Below are 18,568 nucleotides of genomic sequence, written 5' to 3' on the forward strand. Positions count from 1 at the left end.
GGCCATCCAATAGAAAAAATGGGCAAAGGACCAGAACAGGCACTTAACAAAGGAAGAAATCTAAATGCCCAACAAATACATGAAAAATTGCCCACCTGCGTTAGTGGTCAGAAAAATGCAATTAAAACCAGAGTGAGGTACTGCTTGCTATACACTCACCAAATTGGAATATTTAAACTCCGATAATGCCAAGTGACAGAGAAGACGTAGAAAAATGTGCAACAGAGGGTCCGTTGGTACAGCTACTTTGAAAAACACTTGGCAGTGTCTAGTAGGGCTGAAGGTGCACGTGTCCTATGAACTAGCAAGTCTGTGGTTAATGTGTGTCTTAGGTAACCTCAGGCGTGTGTGCCCAGGATGCACATGCAGGAATGCTCCCAGGGCATCATTCATAGTAGCCCTAAATTGAAAACACCCACAAAACATCCATCAAGAGTGGAATGATAAAGTAAATTATGGTAGAGTCACACAGCAGAATACTAGATGGCAATGAAAATGAATGACCTCTGACTGCTCACAATAACGTGAACGAGTCTGATAAACGTGTTGATGAGCAAAAGAAGCAAGATACAAAAAAGTACTTACAGTAAACTTTAATTTATATAAAGTTCAAATCCAGGCAGAACTAAGCTATACTGTTTTGAAGGTAAAACTACAAAGAGAAATGATTATTCATGTCAAGATGGTGGTTCTCTTTTTAAGAAAGGAGGCACTTGATGGGGGAGGAGGGTGGATGGGGCTGGGGTGAGGGCGCCTCACAGTGCCGCTGGGTTCTGCTTCCTAACTGGGTGGTGCTTATACAGACATTTGCCTTGTATTATTTGCATATTGATGTTTTGCCCACTCTTTGGAATGTGTGTTGTAATTTCACAATAAATAGATTTTTTTTTTTTTTTTAAGTTAAAGTCACCTGCTCAAGTTTCCTAGCCAGTGTCACACCTGAGACTAGGACTCGGACCTGGCTCCTGTCCCAAGCTCTCATTCACACTGTGTGCACTCACTCTCGTACCCAGGGCCTCCTTTCAAGAGGGATCACGTATTTTAACCTTTGAAACAGCATTGATTGAAAAGCAGTCTCTTTTGAGGTATTATTTCAAACAAGGAAGTTAACTTTTGGTTTTCTTTTGAAAAAATGTTGGGTGGAATATTCCTGTCGCAGTGCAGTTCCCACTTTTTTCCCCTGCAGACAACTTTATGTGATATGTGGCTCACACAGTGTGGCTGGTCTCCGTCAAAGTTACTAGCATACTACAGTTATGGGAGGAAAACCAGAGGGTGATTTTCATTAAGCTAAATGAATTTCATGTAAAGGTTTGTTCTTCAGTCTAAGATTATGTCTTTCCCATTATTTGGTGTTAAAATGTTTTTAAACTGTGAAATTATGGTGGTAATATATTGTAGATTTTCTGTTGATTAAATTCTACATGAAATACATATACATATTTTTATTATATATAATAATTTAGGGGGTGCAGTGACAACTCGACTCCCTAATTTTAAAGAGCACATTTCCAAATCCAGTTTATCACCAGAAACATAGTCCTGAAAATGGGAGTGCATAATTTTTGTGTGACTTTTTGTCATTCGGCGAATCAAGGCTTGCCCCTGCTTGTTTTGAGCTTACAAAGTTATTTTCTTCGTCAAATTTTTTGTTTTTAATATTTTTTTTAAGTTTTCTTTTTAGGCGAGGCAACCCTTGATTGACCTCACAGATTGCAAAGAACTTGTCAGCTTACAATCTCTCATTTTTATTTTTTACGCCTACAGCACCTGGTCTTCCTAGGTGGTCTCCCATCCAAGTATTAGCCAGGCCTGACCCTGCTTAGCTTTTCGTCGAATTTTTTAAATGGTTTTTCCCTATCAAAGCAAAAAATGCACAAAGTTAAAGCGGACAGAAAGCCAAATGGAGCTAAGAAGCTTCTGACAAAGAAGCAGCAGCTCCCTGCCCTACTCCCTTCCCTCTTGTCCCCCAGGACCCATCACCCCAGAAATAGCCACTCTGCTCTTCTGGTTGTCTTTTTGATATTTCTAAATAAGTACTTATACTATTATCTCTTGATTCATCGATGTTAGATGTTATCCAATGACTTCCTGTAGTAAATGAGGGTTCAGCTCTCCCCTAGCTTTTCCCTCCCCCAAGAGTGGCTTTTAAAAAAGGTCCTTACTTGGCAAAATTTAAAAGTTAGCAACCCTGTGTTGGGGGAAGTATTATTGACTTATGAAATTCAAAAACCTATAACCACTGGTAAAGTGAAAGATTTTGGGGCGAGAAGTCTTTATAAATGTTACAAGGGACACTTCTAAAGCGATGCTTTCATTTCCTTGAATCACGCGCATAGGAGGAGCGGCAGCGTAGTTCTGCCCTCTCTGTACCAGAGGACAGCACAGCATACGTAACCATCCTGAGCTCTATCTATCAGGTGACTCGTAAGACAGCGACTATCCCAAAGCTTTTCTTTCCAGGCGAAGTAGCTGACGTAACCGTTAAAGAAATAAGTAAACCAAAACCCCTGGTTGGCTTTAACAAATACAATGTTTAGTCTTTGAACCGAGAATTGACAGGGACAGTATTATATAGAGGGTGTATTTGGAATGACCTTGTTTGAGATACAGAAGAAAATGATAAAACTATCTCATGGTTGATAAATAAACTCAACATGGAAATTCTAAAGGAACTGGGAATATTTAGGACAGATGAGAAAAAAACGAAAGAAGAGGCAAAAGACTGTTCTTGACAGAATGAGGTAGCATTTTCCATTTTCAAATAGAGCAGATCAAGGAATTTACTTAAATAGAAATGGGAAGTGGGAACTATTTAGTGTGAGATGGTTTTAGGTTTTCTAACACCTTAAACATATGACAGTGGAATGTGGTAACTCCAAAGAAGGGACAAGTGACTCCCGCCCACCCCCCCAATAAATTTTTATCTGCGACAGTCTGGCAGTGGCCTGTATCTATCGCTTCCAGTTTTATGATCACCAGTTGTGTTTTCTTACTTACTGTGGACTGCTATTTTGTTGTCTAGTTGTGGAAGACATCAACAAGTGCAGGGAACCACTGCCCAGCCTGGAGGCTGTGTATCTCATCACTCCATCCGAGAAGGTAAATCCTCCCCCAGCGGAGCTTTAGCCAAGTGTTACCCGTGCTGGCTTAGCCTCTGCGTAGCGCAGAGCGTCTGCCGTTTCTAGGTTAAGCATTGAACACGCTGCTCTGTTGAAGCACGCAGTCCGCAACGGAGAAGGAGCGTGCATTGAGGGGTGAAGAGAGCCTTAAGCTTTCTGAAATGACCCTGTCCAGAAAGCCCGCGCCGGGTCATTCTAGTTTCCCCCTTACACGCCCTCTCTGGGCAGGAGATCTCCTTTATCTAGTTAGGGATTCACCTTCCAAACTCTGGTATTTTTTGGTTTCAGGTTTATTTCATTTCATCAGTATCTAGTCAGTGTTCATTTTTACATGTCTTATTATTTGGGACAATTGGTTCAAATAAGCACCCAGACAAAGTCCACCTTCTTGCTTTTGATTGATAGTTGTCTTAGGTCTCTCAATCCACATAAACTCCCTTCAGTTTCTACACTTTCTTTTCATTTTTAAAAATTGGCAAAAAAAAACAAACAAACAAACAAAAAAAAACTGGCTTACATATGAGTTTCTGAAGATGCAGCAAAATTGCCAGAACTTCATCAACGTGAATCTCCTGGAAAGTTTCTAACCAGTTTCCTCTTCTGTGGGTCTCTTCTTAGGACCCCAACTTACTATGGCTCCAAAGAACTGACACTATCAGTCTGGAATGAGCTAAGAAGCCTTTTGTTCATCTAAATCCTAAAATAATCTTAATTTCAAATCCTCAGAACTCAGTTATGGCTGAGCATGAGTTAGAATTATACATTCAAAGTCCTCTGCTATTTTGTGCATGTAGTTTGAAAGCCCGGTCCAGATATAGGTCCCATTCGGTTCTAGAGTTAGATTCATTTCCCTCTTTTTCTCTCTCCAGTCTGTCCGTTCTCTCATCAATGACTTCAAGGACCCACCGACTGCTAAGTACCGGGCTGCCCACGTCTTCTTCACCGACTGTAAGTATGGCCGTCGCATGTCGGATGTCGGATGTCGGCTGCCGCTCCGCCCGGCCCACTTAGCATTTCTGCACAGCAGGGCCGGACCGAAACCAAGCCAGAGCAACAGGAAGGAAATGTGTTGTTGCCGATTTGTCCTGATCTTTTCTTTTCAGAAGAAAAATTGCATGAGACAAAAATAGGTACACACAGATACAAACCTACTAGGTTGTGTGGTCTTCTTAATGGAAAATGTCACCTCTTAGGGCCAGGGGGTTTAGTGCTGAGAATTTCCTGATGCTGGCCTTGGTATGCCACCATATAGACTGCCGGATACTGCTATAAACAGTGGTGTCTTTCCATCTGTTTTTTAACTACGAAGGTATTCCATCTGGTGGTCTTTGTATCAGATAGAACGGCATCCTTGTTCTAAAATCATTATTTCAAGGAGGTTGTGTGCACGTGGCCTAGTGCGTAAGCGTCTTGGTCACCTTTGTTAGTAGCAGTGAGAGAGTCGTGGGGCCAATGAGTGTGTAGTAATAACGATTTCCCAGTGTTCTTCTCTCTAGGAAAATCCCACAAAACTCACCACTGAGAAAATGGGGAAAGGTTCTTGCAAAGAATAATTTTTTACTATTTGAACGTGGGTAGACGGCATAGTAATAATGAACCAGTAACACATTTCTGGGACCCTGCAGCCATTATGTGGCCCAAGAGACTCATGGGAAATCGTGGTTCCCCGCCAACTGCTTTCCTGAGCAGCCGGGTCCTTAGAGGATCCAGGGGAAGTCCTGCATCGCATTTCCTAGTGATTTTATTTTCCTTTGTTTTTCATAAGCATGTCAGTGTGTGCTGTTTGTTTATATTACAGCCTTTTCCTAACCCTTTTACAATCTCTTCTGGCGTTTTTTTCTTCTCCCGGATATTAGAATCTCAGTATCTCAGTCTTTATTGCCAGTTGTTCCTTTATTCTGAATTAGGGCCTTGTAGGTGATTTTATATTCCTTTTATACCCTAGAATTAGTGGGTATTTTAGGATGGGATGAACTCTGTATTTGCCTTTTTAAAAATCCTAATAAATAAGAATCCACCGGACATGTGTGCCTGTTGAAATGGACCAGCAAATGGATGAGAAAACCCACTGTCTTCTGTCATTCCCGCAGCGTGTCCAGATGCCCTGTTTAACGAGCTGGTGAAATCTCGAGCGGCCAAAGTCATCAAAACCCTGACGGAAATCAACATTGCATTTCTCCCCTACGAATCCCAGGTGAGGCTGAGCAGGGGCGCGTAGGACTCCTGCATCCTACTCACTCTGGCAGGAGCTCTGGCAGGGTCTGAGAGGGTGGGGGAAGGGCGCGAGAAAGACAGCGAGGGAGGGAGGATAATGAATCCTGAATTGCCGAATGAGCTGTTGTAAGTGGATGTTTATGTAATGGAAAGAGACGGTATTCCTTAGAGTCTGCCCGGCCCTCAGCTTACTCTTCAGTTATTTCTGACTGTTTTTCAGCCATCGTGCCTTTCTTTGTGTGCATGTCTCCTTGCTCACGGTGTTCACTCTGATTGGCTGACTCCTGAATAACCAAAGGCAGCCAATCCAGAAGGAGCATGAAAGGCGAGATGGGAAGGGATCAGACAACACCCATCTGCTGTGAAGGAGACTGTTTTCATGTAGAGATAACCTCAGCCTGTCCTGTGCTGAGAGAACAGATGGCAGCCTTCGTCATTAGCCGTTAACACTTTGTAGGCCAGATGCTATGGCAGCAAACCTCTCCCCCTGGAAAAAAAACAAAGTTGTTACACCAGCAAAGGTGATGCTGAGAGAGAGTGTACAAAATTTATATCTTAGTATCTTAAGATCTGTTAAAATGTCCTCTCCTAACAAAGAAACAAAAGTAATGGGATTTTTATGCATTTTCTAGAGATAAAAAATGATTGTGGCATATTGGATCTTTATAGAGCAGCTTCTAGACACCAGAGAGTGATCTATTCTTCAGTAAGGAAGGATGGGAAAAATGCAGTGTGAACGTTTAAAGACAGTTTCTTTCCCGTCTCACTTGGACTAAAGCCTGTTCCCATCTTGAGGGTGGAATTTTTTTTTTCTTTATAGGATCCCCGTCACCACCCAGTTTGAACAAAATCTAACTTTAGCATATCCAGCTACATTATATTTTATATATTTTTAAAAAGTAATAAACTTTTTTTTTTTAACCTATTTTCTAGATGATCAGGGTAGTTTTCATAAATGAGATTCTGAGAGAATACTGGTAGTTGGTAGACTAGGTAGTTTAAGAGGAAATCTTAAACTTCCAAAACTCTCCAAAGAAAAAGAAAAAAAAAATACTTACAACATACTCTTAGGTAAGGAAGTTATTAAATCACAAAGCTCCATTATTTGCTGACATTCGCAGCACAATTTCTAGCTCTTCCCTTATTTATTTAAATGTATAATGAATGGCCTGTGGGGTCTGACACTAACCTCCTCCACTGCTCTCCTCCTGGCCTCATCGTTTCTCAGACCCCGCCTGCCCCAGGGCCTTGGCGCCAGCACCAGTCCCTCCAGTGGCAGGTCCCCTGTTGGTGAGAAACTCCTCACCTCCTTCAAGCCCTTGCTCAGACGTCCCCTTTTCCGGGAGGCCTTGTCCTCCCTGTCCAGCCCTTCCAGGTGTTCTTTCCCTGCTTCATTATAGTCTCATACACTTACCAATGTCTCACATGCCATAAAACTTTTCACTATGTTGATTATTTATTATCTGCCTTCCATTCACACACTTCTCAAGGACGGTCATGTTTTGGTCGTTCACAGTTCCCAAGCGTTTCGCACTCGCTTGGCACAGCAGACACCCAGCACGTTTGTAGAGTAAACGTGTCCCGTAGACTCACTACCAGGGCTAGAGAAAAATCTGACAGTTTGTATATATTTTCCCTCCACCTCAGGTGTATTCCCTGGACTCTGCTGACTCTTTCCAGAGCTTCTATAGTCCCCACAAGGCTCAGATGAAGAATCCTATACTGGAGCGCCTGGCAGAGCAGATCGCGACTCTGTGTGCCACCCTGAAGGAGTACCCAGCTGTGCGGTACCGGGGGTAAGACAGCGTGCCAGTCCACCTTCCGTGGCCTCCCGTGTGTCTCCCGAGTGAGGAACTGTCCCCGACTCTCCCTCTGGCCTTACAATTCCTCCGACAGTTGTCTCAAGAAGGTCAAGATTTGAGCGTCTCACATTTATAATTATTCTTCCAGTGGTGTTGTCATTTTCTAAATTATATTGTAAAGTATAATGATACATACAGAAAAGAGGGAAAAAAATATAGTCAGTTATTGAATAACTAACATGCAAACCCCTAGTAACTGCAACCCAGGTTTCCTATAGTTTTTTTTTTTTTTATCTCTTTCTAACCTTTAAAACATATTTGCAGAGATGTTTCAGAGTAAGATAAAATACAAAGAGAATAATTCTTTAAAGCAACGGTCCCCAACCTTTTTGGCTCCAGGGACCAGCGCTCCTATGAGAATCTGATGCCCGATGATCTGAGATGGAGCTGAGGCGGTGATGCTGGCACTAGGGAGCAGCTGCACATACAGATGCAGCTTCGCTCTTGCCCGCCGCTCACCCCCTGCTATGCGGCCAGTTCTCAACAGGCCACAGAGCAGCACGGGGGTTGGAGACCCCCGCTTTAAAGGACGCATTCCTCAGGTTTTATAATCATTCACTTACCACTTACTGCTGTGTGCTAAGTGCTGGAGAGATTTAACCTGAGGACAAAGCCCTTGCCCTTAGAAGCCCCTGGCCTGGAAAGGCAGGTAAGACACCAGCATCGGTGTCCATAAGCCATGCACATCTACAGCGTGGGCCCATGAGACGAGTGCCTTAGGGCAAGGGCTTGGGCATCCAGGGTAGGGAGCGGGCCCTTCAGGCTGAGAGGATCAGGAACAGCTTCAGACTAGAGGTGAACTAGGTCTTGAAGGACAGATTTGGATTGCAGTAGACTACTGAGGAGCAGAGGGCATTTGTGTGGACAGATGGCTCTTGCTGTCGGTCTGAGCAGAGGTGTGGAGTTGGGAAGACAAAGGGCAGGTCCGAGGGGGATTGGCGGTTCAGCACAGTATGTGTAGGGCAGGGGGCGAGATGAGGCCGTTTCCGGAGGCCTCAGATGCCAGCTCTGGGGTTATGTCCTTCAGTGGCTGTCACTGGGAGGAGTGAATGCAGCGCTATAGGAGCATGAGGATGGGAATGTGAGCAAGAGTCAGGTGAGGAGAAACCGGAAGGGCGAGGCCACTGCAAGAGCCGAGGGTCTGGGCTTGGAGCACCGTGGATCAGTGTCCACCCATCCTTATTGCCTCACTGTCTGCGGGACGTGTAGCCACAGAAATCCCTCTGTCTGCCCCAGAATCTGGCCTCCCTCCGCTATTGGCGTTCACCAACAAAAGCCTGGTGGAAGCCAAGGCCACGTCTATGACACAGTGGGAGAATGGAATTCTTCAGGTGGGGCCCCGGAAAATGCCGACAGGTTAGCCAAGGGGAAAGGGTCAGAAGTTCTCATGTTCATCTTTATGGCTCTGCCCACAGAAGTGTCACTTGCCTTCAAAACAAAACAAGACCCAAGGGAATTTGAATGGCGGGAAGTGAGCATCAGGTGGGTCAGGCTCCCACAGCCTGATCGTGGGAAAAGGGTGGATGGATAGGACCCTCTGTTGACGCGTGGTTGTCCATCTGAGCTGCTGAGAAAGACTGCCTCTGTTTCTATTTAGATAGTTTAACAAAAGGAACTAGAAAATCAGTTATTAATGTTCCATGTACTGAGCTAAGTATTTTCTTTTGTTTGTCCTTTTTAATTATACATGTAACATATGAATAGATTCTCATCATAAAAGAGCAGTGCAGATGAAGCCCACATCTCCCTTGTCCCGCCCTCCTCCCCGAGGGCAGTCAGCACCATCGTTTGGGTGCAGGGGCCACTCACCCTGTGTCACTCCTCCTTTGTCAGGGAATACAAGGACAATGCTCTGCTGGCTCAGCTAATCCAGGACAAGCTCGACGCCTACAAAGCTGATGATCCAACCATGGGGGAGGTAAGTCTGAACCTTGACCACGTGGTTCTCTCGCCAAGTGACCACTGTGAATGGCAGTCCAGGGGATGGCTCAGTTGCTCACAGAGTGTATGTGAGTTCCTCTGTCCCTGCACGCCAGCCTCCAGGGAAATGCTCAGGCCCCTGGGCAGGCTGCTTCAGATTCCATTCCGTTTAGCCAGGGCGACCAATTTGTTTCTGTTCACCGGGACCTTCCCAATTTATCACTGAAGCCCTGCACCCTGGGAAACTCCTCGGTAGCTCGATATCAGCGCAGGAAATCGACATTGTTATGATCTCCAGACCTCGTTTAGATTTCACTAGGGTGTCATGTACTCGCGTGTGTGTGTGTGTGTGTGAGAGAGAGGGAGAGTTCTGTTTAATTTTATCACATGTATAGGTTCACGTAACCCCCACTGCAGTCAAGACACAGAGTTCCTCATTATTTTGGTTTTAAAATGGAAAGGCGCAGCTCCAGTCCTGGGAACCCTGGGTCCCAGGCAGACTGGATGATGGGTCACCCTGTTTATCACTGAACCTAGGTGGTGCTCTCCTTCGTGAGCTCACTTTGGGCCCCGCCGTAGTTTTGGATCTCCCTCAAACGACCCCCTTTGTCAAACGGACACATTGGAGTCTCACATGGTGTTTACGGGTGTTCTCATCAAGCAATAAACGTACTATACTCAGTGCTATTTTAGTAGGTTTTACCTCCGGGTTCGCTTCCTGCTGCCCACTTTGAAAAGGCGGGCTGCGCTAGTTAGAGGAGCTGGAGTTGTGTGGGGGTGGCTTGTGAAAGTCCCTGTGTCCTTCCTTCCAGGGTCCAGACAAGGCTCGCTCCCAGCTCCTGATCCTGGACCGTGGTTTTGACCCCAGTTCCCCCGTGCTGCATGAACTGACTTTTCAGGCCATGAGTTACGACCTGCTGCCGATTGAAAATGATGTCTACAAGTAAGTGTTCACACCCCGCAGGGACCGCAGCTTTAAGTTAGAGGAAGCACCTCTAACTTAGGAAAAAGGATGTCATTGCCCCTAGGAAGAGCAGGGGTGCTTTGATACCTGCAGTCTTTTCTGTGACTTCCCAAAGTCCAATGGCATTTCTCGCTAGGGACTCGGGCGCCTTTTCGGGGAGAACAAGAACTTCAGATCTTCAGTTCACTTTCGCGTCACCTCCGTCCGTAGCCCACTTGGATGTGTTAATGGCGATTTGGGCGCGTGTGTGTGTCTTATTCAGAGTTGAACCTTTTTAATTAAAGGTCATGAAATATGATGATAAAATATGTTAACAGGAGTTCCTTACTGAACATTATTTGCGGAGGAGCAGTTTTCTTCTTTATAAACAACATTTTTCTTGGTAACAATCATCAGAAATTCGGTTTCCAAAAACTAATTTTTCTTTCTATGGAAACAGACTGTGTTGTTCTCGTGTCATTTATTTTTCAGCCTTAAGTGGTTTCAAAATGAAGGTTCTAAAAAGATGAGTGAACCTCTGCTCTTCTCCCCTTCGGTCCCCATGATTTTTGCTTTCCTGTAGATGTTCATGATTCCACGTGTAATCATATGCTGAGGGCCTGTCGTAAGTAGCTGCTACTAGAAGCTGTTTAGTCACCTTGAAGATGATCCCCAGTCCTTTTTCAGAGAGGGACAAATGTAATCTTTGTCCTTTTTTAGTAACTGAACCCACCTATAACCTGACTTCACACCCTGAACCATGTGGCTCAGGTAGCGCTCCTGTCAGCTGACCCTGATGATTTTAAAACAGAACTTTAAGTGAGTTGACCTTGATTGGAGCTTTGGGTCTCTCCCTGCCAAGTTTCTGCTTGTACTGCAGCCCTAATACAGACAGTGGCACGTCAGATGGTCTCGGGGCTTGAGATATCATTCATGTGGACATCCATCAGGACTGTGGGCTTTTGTCCATTAAAAACCAGAGGGGACTGGATGAATTTTGTGGGTCTGTCCTCTCTCTAGGTATGAGACGAGTGGCATCGGAGAGGCGCGGGTGAAGGAAGTGCTTCTGGATGAGGACGACGACCTCTGGATAACGCTGCGCCACAAGCACATCGCAGAGGTGTCCCAGTAAGAGCCCCTCCCTGTGCCCCCCTCCAGGGAGGGACATTTCTCCCCAAGTGCAGTTTCTGATACTCCGGGCAGCTTGGGCGGAGCTCATCAGTGGGTGGATTCGCTGCCTTGGCAAAGTCGCCAGCATGCTAACCTATGACAAGACGACAAACCCCTTCTGATCTGAGCTTCGGCTCCGCCAACTTCAGGAAGTTAGAGAATCCGTTCTGTGTTGCGGAGGGCGCTTAGAATTTTCGGAAAGCATTCGTAGCTCTGTCAGCAAAATGCGTTATAAACACTACACATGTAAAGCGAGTGTGAGCCACTGAAAGATCCAGATGCCACTACATGCAGTTCTCTTTCATGTAATTGGTGTGCAGTCTTCCCCTCCGTTCATACGGAAAACTGCTGAGCGAGAACCGGTGTTTGTGGGCACTGCAGCTCCCGTGCTCTGAAAGTGTTTCAAAATGTTTCTGATATCTAAACATTGCTATAACACCTTGAAACAATTCTGTCTTTGCAGAAAGACACGTTCTGCTACATTGAGTTGGTGACATCCTCAGGAAATTCACAAGGAAGAGTGAGAATAGTCTGAGATAGCTCTGTTATTTAGAAGTGGTCTCCAAACTTCGGATTACTCAACTATAGAAAAGTGTTGCTATACAGTTTCAGTATTTAAATTTATCTATGAATTAAAAATATACTTTATTGTACTAATATATGTATTTTGCAGTATTTACAAAAACGTGAATTTTAAAAGGATGAAATAAAATAAACATAAATAGATGTCCTAATGTTTTCTTCTCAAATCAGCTCGTACACCCCACTCTGGAGACCCTGGTTTAGAATGTTAGTTAGGAAAACAATATCTCTCTCTCCCCTCTTAGAAAATCACATTAAATGCTTATCTTACTGGCAGGAAAAGTCCCCACATTTTCCTAAAGGAAGAATTCTGCATCACTCCTGTAGCTTCCACGTAGAGCTGCTTGATATTTCTTTGAAACTTAGCTGCCTCCTTCTGTCTTCCAGGGAAGTCACCCGTTCTCTGAAAGATTTTTCTTCTAGCAAGAGAATGAACACTGGAGAGAAGGTAAACCCCCACTAACGCTGCCATGGCCTCTGAGCCGATCCCTGCTTTCTCTCTAGGAGCAGCCAGGACACCTTCTCCGCCTAAGACTAGTGAGTGTGTGTGTGTGTTGGGGGGAGGGTCGTAGTCCTCCCTGCGTCTGTGATTATTTTGCCTTATTTTTGCATTCAAGATTGAGATCCAGAGCCCCGTTTTTTATATTAATAGAACTGCTTTTTATTACTTGAGGATTCATATTTACTCTTTTGGATCATGATTCATTTTAAGCCAGAAGAACTGTGAAACTTTTTTTTAGCTTGTGGGAGAATTAGAATTCATGACCTAACTCACTTGGGCCTCTCCTTATCCTGACTGTTGATCAGAGGTGGTTGAAATGCAGCTCTGGTTGTGTCACTCCCTTGCTCAAAACCATCTAGAACTTCGCGTTGCCAGTAGAATGCAGCCTGACCCGCGATGCGTCTCACAGCACCTGGGTCATCAGGCTCCAGAGACTCTGTGGTCTCATCTCTGTTTCCCTCCTGTCCCTGCCGCCTCGCTGTAGCCGCACCTGAGTTCCTTGCCTGGGCCTTTGGCTCAGGTGTCGTTTTGTGGAGAAAAACTTCCCTATTCTTCCCTAGACTAGTGGACTGGTGCGGTGCCTCTGCCCTGTACATCCACACTCTGATGCCTTCAAGGAGCGCTGATCCACTCAGTCGGAGGCCTCCACTGCTGGGCGTGAGCTCTGTGAAAGCAGATAATCTTTTTTCTTTTTTTATTTTTTATTTTTTTGTCCTGTATCTGCAGCACTGAAAGGCGTCTGGCACGTAGTAGTAATTTAATACATTTTTGTTGGGTAGATGAATGGGATTAGGTGGGTCACACAGTTAAAAAGTAAACATACACCTTTTACCTGTCGGGATGCAGATTCCAGCCTTTTCTTGCCTCCTCCCGATTTTCCACCTCTCCACACGACCACAGCCTTTCTGCTGGGATGAACTATGAACTTGATACCAAGAGTGCTTGAGCTGAGTATGCAGAAAAGCAGTGGGCAGAAGAAAAATCCTTCTTCCCTGGCAAGAATTATGCTCTCAACTTTCTAGTCCAATAAATAAAATATAATTGATAGACTTCAGAGTTCAGTTCCCCATCTATAAGACGGTCATAGTATTTGAATCAATACTTTTTTTGAAGCCAGAAGCCTAGTGATCTAAATACACGTGATCTTGCGTTTAATGGATTCGTTTTGAGAGTTACAGAGCGTGCACTCGGGGAGCCCGGTACTGACTGCTGTCCTGTTTTTTGCCCACCCCGCTTGTCCCGCCTCTTAGATCGGGGTCATGTACTTTCCTTTCCTGTCACTTACAGACCACCATGCGAGACCTATCCCAGATGCTGAAGAAGATGCCCCAGTACCAGAAAGAGCTCAGCAAGGTATGGCGATTGAAAATGACCGATTGGAATCATGGGTATAAATAGCTGCAAAAAGACTTCTCAAAGCCCAACTAAATCCATCGAAATCCATGGATTTTTAGTCATCTTCAATTTTTATTAGACAAAAATGGAAGGCCATGATAGACAGTTTATTTCCTATGACTTTCTTGTCACCTCTCCATCTTTTTTTCTCTTTACCCTTCCTGTTCCTCCCCTCATGGACCTCGCCACAGGGCTGCTTGAGTGTCATCATGACATGGCAGCTGGCTTCCCCGGAGTGAGTGACCTGAGAGAGAGAGCTAAGAAGAAGTCACAGTGCTCTTTATGTCCCGATCTGGGATAGCACACATCGCTTCCCCCACACTATTCATTAGAGTCACTAAATGTAGCCCACGCTCCAGGCTCCAGGAGAGGGGAACCACGCTCCACCTGCTGGAGGGAGGAATATCAGAGAACTCATGGACCATCGTGCCACCCTCCCCCCATGAGGCCTTCCTCCTTCCTCTAGACTCTTTAGAATGTGATGTGTTTCTCCTCACACACAAAATTTCCTGCCTTGCGGTGTTTGTGTATCAGCCTGAACACATGTTTCATTTCCTTTGTGAGGCTGGAGACTCCTTGGTGCCTAGCCCAGTGTTCATACGTCGTAGGTGCTCGGTAGATATTGCATGAATCGGTGAGTAATTCCTTTATCACAAACTCTGCTTTTTCCTAGTATTCGACTCACCTGCACCTTGCCGAGGACTGCATGAAGCATTACCAAGGCACCGTGGACAAGCTCTGCCGGGTGGAGCAGGTAGGACTTTTTCCTTCTCGTCCTGCCATGCCCATTTACCCAGCTGAATTTTAATGTCTGACCTTGAATATCCTGCAGAATCATAGGAAATAGAGATGGGAAAGCCTGCTAGAACGTGTTGTCTCACCTCTCTGGAGCCAGTGCCGTCCGCTCTTGATGGTAGGGACGAGACTGGTCTGGAATGCCGTGCCGTTTGGATTTTGCATGCCTGGCTTTCCAAAGGCTCCGTTTTCCCCAGAGTTGTTGAAGGGAGGTGTATGGAGCTCTGAGCCCTACATGGACAGGGCTGGCTGAAGTTTACGTTTGGAATGTGTTTCCTCCTGCTGTGGCCACACCAGCTTTGGAGACCTAGGGGCTGGAACGGGGATAGTGCAGTAACAGGTCAGATTTACACACAGCCTCACCGGTCACAGTTAGGACTGTAAGTTGAGAGTTGGAGATTTGAGTTCTGTCTCTGTCGCTGATTTGTTTGATGTGCCAGTTTCTCTCCGCTTTATTTTCCTCATCTGCAAAGGGAAATAACAGTGCTGCCACAATTTTCGGGAGTGTGTGTGGAGTCTGTAATCCTGGCCCTCCATTCCGCAAGTGTGGTGACAGTGCTCAACTAGGATCCGCTTCTAAGGGAAGAGAGGGCATTAAACAATCCTGAAGCCTCGGCGGAAGCTCCCTCCTCACAGGAAAAGCAGCCCGAGGTCTCAGTGTGAAGCTAGGATTTAAGTCTTCTGGTTTGATGTGACAGGCTTAGGTTTGTAAGAGCTGTTCTGATTCATTGTCCCCCTTCTAAGGGGAAGCCGCCCTGCTCAAGTCCATCGGTTTCACAGGTGACGTCAGTAAACACAAGGTGTCCTCTCCAAAGGAATTTGACCATCCAGAGAATAGGTTATCCGTAGATCAGTAAAAATGCGATTGGGATTCATCCTTGGAAGTTTAAATTTTTTCAGAAGTGCTCAGTATTTTTGTTGAAGCGGTTACATTTTAGTTGACTTTTAGAGAATTGGAATCAGGTCTTGCTGAACAAATGTCTTTTGAGGCTGGTGGTGGGACTGAGGTGAAAGGGCCTAGGAGAGATGCCCTGCTTTCCTCCAACCCGGACTGGGAAGAGACCATGAACTTGAGATCGTAATTGTTATAGACTCCTCAGACCAAAAAGGGACCATTCAGGCAACCCCAGTAAAGCCACAGAGGGAGTTACAGCTGCTGGCCTCTGAGAGCAAGACCAGATGGTTCTTGATGAGCAGAGACTGCCAGGCTGCTCTCTCTGCCTGTCGAGAGTGGGTCTGACTCGTAAAACGGGGCCGGCAGACTGTGATTACTTCATTCTCTTTCATCTTCATTTCTTTTGGGAACTCATTCTTTTTCCTCCTCACCCTAGAATTGGTTGGAAGATTAAAAGCAGAGACTAAATATCTGTGTAGTTAAAACTCAAAAAGCACATCCTTAGTGCCAGGGGAAGCAGAGTGGGAAGAGTCGAGCGAGGCAGAGGCACCTTAAATGCCAAAGCCCTTCCTGTGTGGGACTGTGTCCCTCTAAGCCCCGGTCCCTCGGCAGGGCTTTGTACCTCTGGAGGACCCATCAGGATTAAAGCTTTCCCTGAGGAGCCAGGGCGGGTACACTGGCCGTCGCCTGAAGCGAACAGCTGTCTGGCAGATCGTTGTGGTCTCTGTGTTTGGAAAGTGAAACCTAGAGCTCTATTCTCACTGATGCTCTGGAAAATAGTCACCTGCATCGTGAGAGGGGACGTACCCATGAAAGACTTCCCCTAACCCAGCCGCAAGTCTGAGACATTTGCAGACCAGCAACTTTCTAATAGTTACCACCTATCCAGACTGTCGCCAGAAATGGGGCCAGCGTGCTGTGTTTCTGCAGGACCTGGCCATGGGCACTGATGCTGAAGGGGAGAAGATCAAGGACCCCATGAGAGCCATCGTCCCCATTCTGCTGGACGCAAATGTCAGCACTTACGACAAAATCCGCATCATCCTTCTGTACATCTTTCTGAAGAATGGTAGGAATGCTGGATGGAGACGAGGCCTGCTGGGAGAGCGAAACCAGGGTGGAAAAGTGGTTGAAAAGACATGGAAAAGGGAAGGAAGTGTATTTATCAAGAAGACCCTAGGGGCTCTTCACGTTTGGGGAAACGGAACGTAAGCAAAGCAGTTACAGCTAGAGGCCGAGTGTCCCCGAGTAATTCCAGGGTTAACTGGTAGCATGGGGCTATGGAAGGGGGGGGTGCGGGGGAGCAGGGCGAGCCCTTAAAGCAGGGAGAGCTTTCTGGCTGCCTTGTTAGAGCATTTCTGCCAGAGACTTTTAACTTGCACATTTGTAACTGTGCCTTTAAATAACTGATTTTTACCCACATGATAGTTGCCATAAGTGCCCATTGTACAAAAAGTTGGGCACAGAGACTCTCTTGACCAGGTTGATTTTGATGTGGGCAGAGATGGCTAGAAACGAGGCAGAGAGGGAAGCAGAGAACACGAGGGGCAGTTTCTGATGGTCACAGCGGGGACAGAGTGGTGGGGGCGGAATCAGAATTCTGATCTCATCCTTGTCTTACAGTGAAGTCGATGCAATGAGCAGATTAATTTGCCCTAATCTAGAGGAGGAAAAGGGTCACCGTCCCTCCCAGGCGCTTGGCTCTCCTTCTGAGTGTGTGATGCGTGTTGGTGGGCATGGTGACCAGGGGTTTTGTCCTCTCAGGCATCACTGAGGAAAACCTGAACAAGCTGATCCAGCACGCCCAGATCCCTCCGGAGGACAGTGAGATCATCACCAACATGGCGCACCTCGGGGTGCCCATCGTCACAGATGTAAGGGGCCAGCCCTGTGTGTGGGGACGGCAAGGCAGGATGGAAGCTGCGGGCTTTATCTCCTCCCCTAACTTCCTTAAGGCAGCTTATGATACACACACTCAACATCGAGAAAGAGAAAACAGATAAGTCAGAGGAATAAAGATATAGAGGTGTAAATAAAATAGCGGTTTAGCGCCCAGAACCCAGATATGCCCACCAAGGAGTCACATACGGTCAGGAAAGCTGAGCTGTGTCTGTGAGCCGGCCCACAGTCGGGGGGTCACATTAGCTTCTTCGGGTGAGTCTGGCTCTGCCTTTGGACACTGAGACCCAGCATCATCGGTGAGGGTGAGAATCGACACTTGGCATCAAGCAGTTTTGTGTCTCCTGCACTGGCAGTGGTTCAGGACCAAGTCAGGGCAGGTTTTCTGGGAGGCCTGACCATGCCCTGAGCCCTAGGAGGCCCCGGGACTGAAGGAAGAGGCCCGAGCACTCTTCAGAGCACCCCGCTAGGAGCTGCACCGGCGGGAGCCCCACTGTGCACTTGCTTCCCGTAGGGAGTCAGCCCACATGACAGTGCTAACAAAGCTAGGGTTGCAGACGCACCTCGTTTGGAATCTTGGAGCCAAAAACTTTGTTCTGGAGCCACCAGCCCAGAGGCCTGTAACTGGCGTTTTCAGACCCTTGTCCACAAGAAAACCCAAAGTGAGAATGGAGATGATTCCTTTGGTACCTCTTGCACTCCTGAAACAAAATCAAAGAATGTCATATTCAAAGTAGTATTTTCTCCCATAATTGATAGCAAACTATTTTTTTTTAACTAGCTGGATTTTTTTTTTTTAAGTGGCACTCTTATATTTGACCCACATTTGCCATTTTCATGGCTTTAAAGAACAGGTTTGCTCCAGGTTCCTAAAAGGGACATATTTTTGGCTTCTCCAGGGAAAACGTCCGCCTACTCATTCCTTTTTGCCAGTGCTGCCTCTCTGAAGGGGGTCCTTGGGAGAGAATTCCCAGAGGCCAGCAAGGCGACCTGGGGCCCAGGCATCCCCCGACTCGGTCTAACCGTGCATGTGTTTGCATTCAGTCCACGTTGCGTCGCAGAAGCAAGCCAGAACGGAAGGAGCGCATCAGTGAGCAGACCTACCAGCTCTCGCGGTGGACCCCGATAATTAAGGACATCATGGAGGTCAGTGACGGCGGGTTGGAGAGCGTGGAGCGGGGCAGCCAAGGCCCAGGGGCTTCCAGCTTTGCCTTCCATCAGGTGGCGGCAACGCCGCATAGTGTTTGCATCCAGGTCTCCAGAACTTTT

General features: G+C 46.3%; 1 protein-coding gene across 6 annotated transcripts in view; it reads left to right on the forward strand.

Annotated features, from left to right (window-relative positions):
* Nucleotides 1-18,568, forward strand: part of STXBP1 (syntaxin binding protein 1) — a 61,387-nt gene that overhangs the window by 28,832 nt on the left and 13,987 nt on the right. For all 6 annotated transcript variants that reach the window (XM_039861729.1, XM_039861730.1, XM_039861733.1 and 3 more), the window contains exons 4-16: nt 3,026-3,102; nt 3,992-4,070; nt 5,213-5,316; nt 6,984-7,132; nt 9,032-9,116; nt 9,931-10,061; nt 11,082-11,189; nt 12,201-12,261; nt 13,603-13,668; nt 14,384-14,464; nt 16,331-16,469; nt 17,165-17,274; nt 18,344-18,445. In XM_039861729.1, the coding sequence (XP_039717663.1) occupies nt 3,026-3,102; nt 3,992-4,070; nt 5,213-5,316; nt 6,984-7,132; nt 9,032-9,116; nt 9,931-10,061; nt 11,082-11,189; nt 12,201-12,261; nt 13,603-13,668; nt 14,384-14,464; nt 16,331-16,469; nt 17,165-17,274; nt 18,344-18,445 (1,292 nt within the window). The remainder of the gene's footprint in view (nt 1-3,025; nt 3,103-3,991; nt 4,071-5,212; nt 5,317-6,983; nt 7,133-9,031; nt 9,117-9,930; nt 10,062-11,081; nt 11,190-12,200; nt 12,262-13,602; nt 13,669-14,383; nt 14,465-16,330; nt 16,470-17,164; nt 17,275-18,343; nt 18,446-18,568) is intronic.

This window comes from Pteropus medius, unplaced genomic scaffold (assembly GCF_902729225.1).
Source record: "Pteropus medius unplaced genomic scaffold, Ma_sr-lr_union100, whole genome shotgun sequence".
In the NCBI taxonomy this organism is placed as follows: Eukaryota; Metazoa; Chordata; class Mammalia; order Chiroptera; family Pteropodidae; genus Pteropus; species Pteropus medius.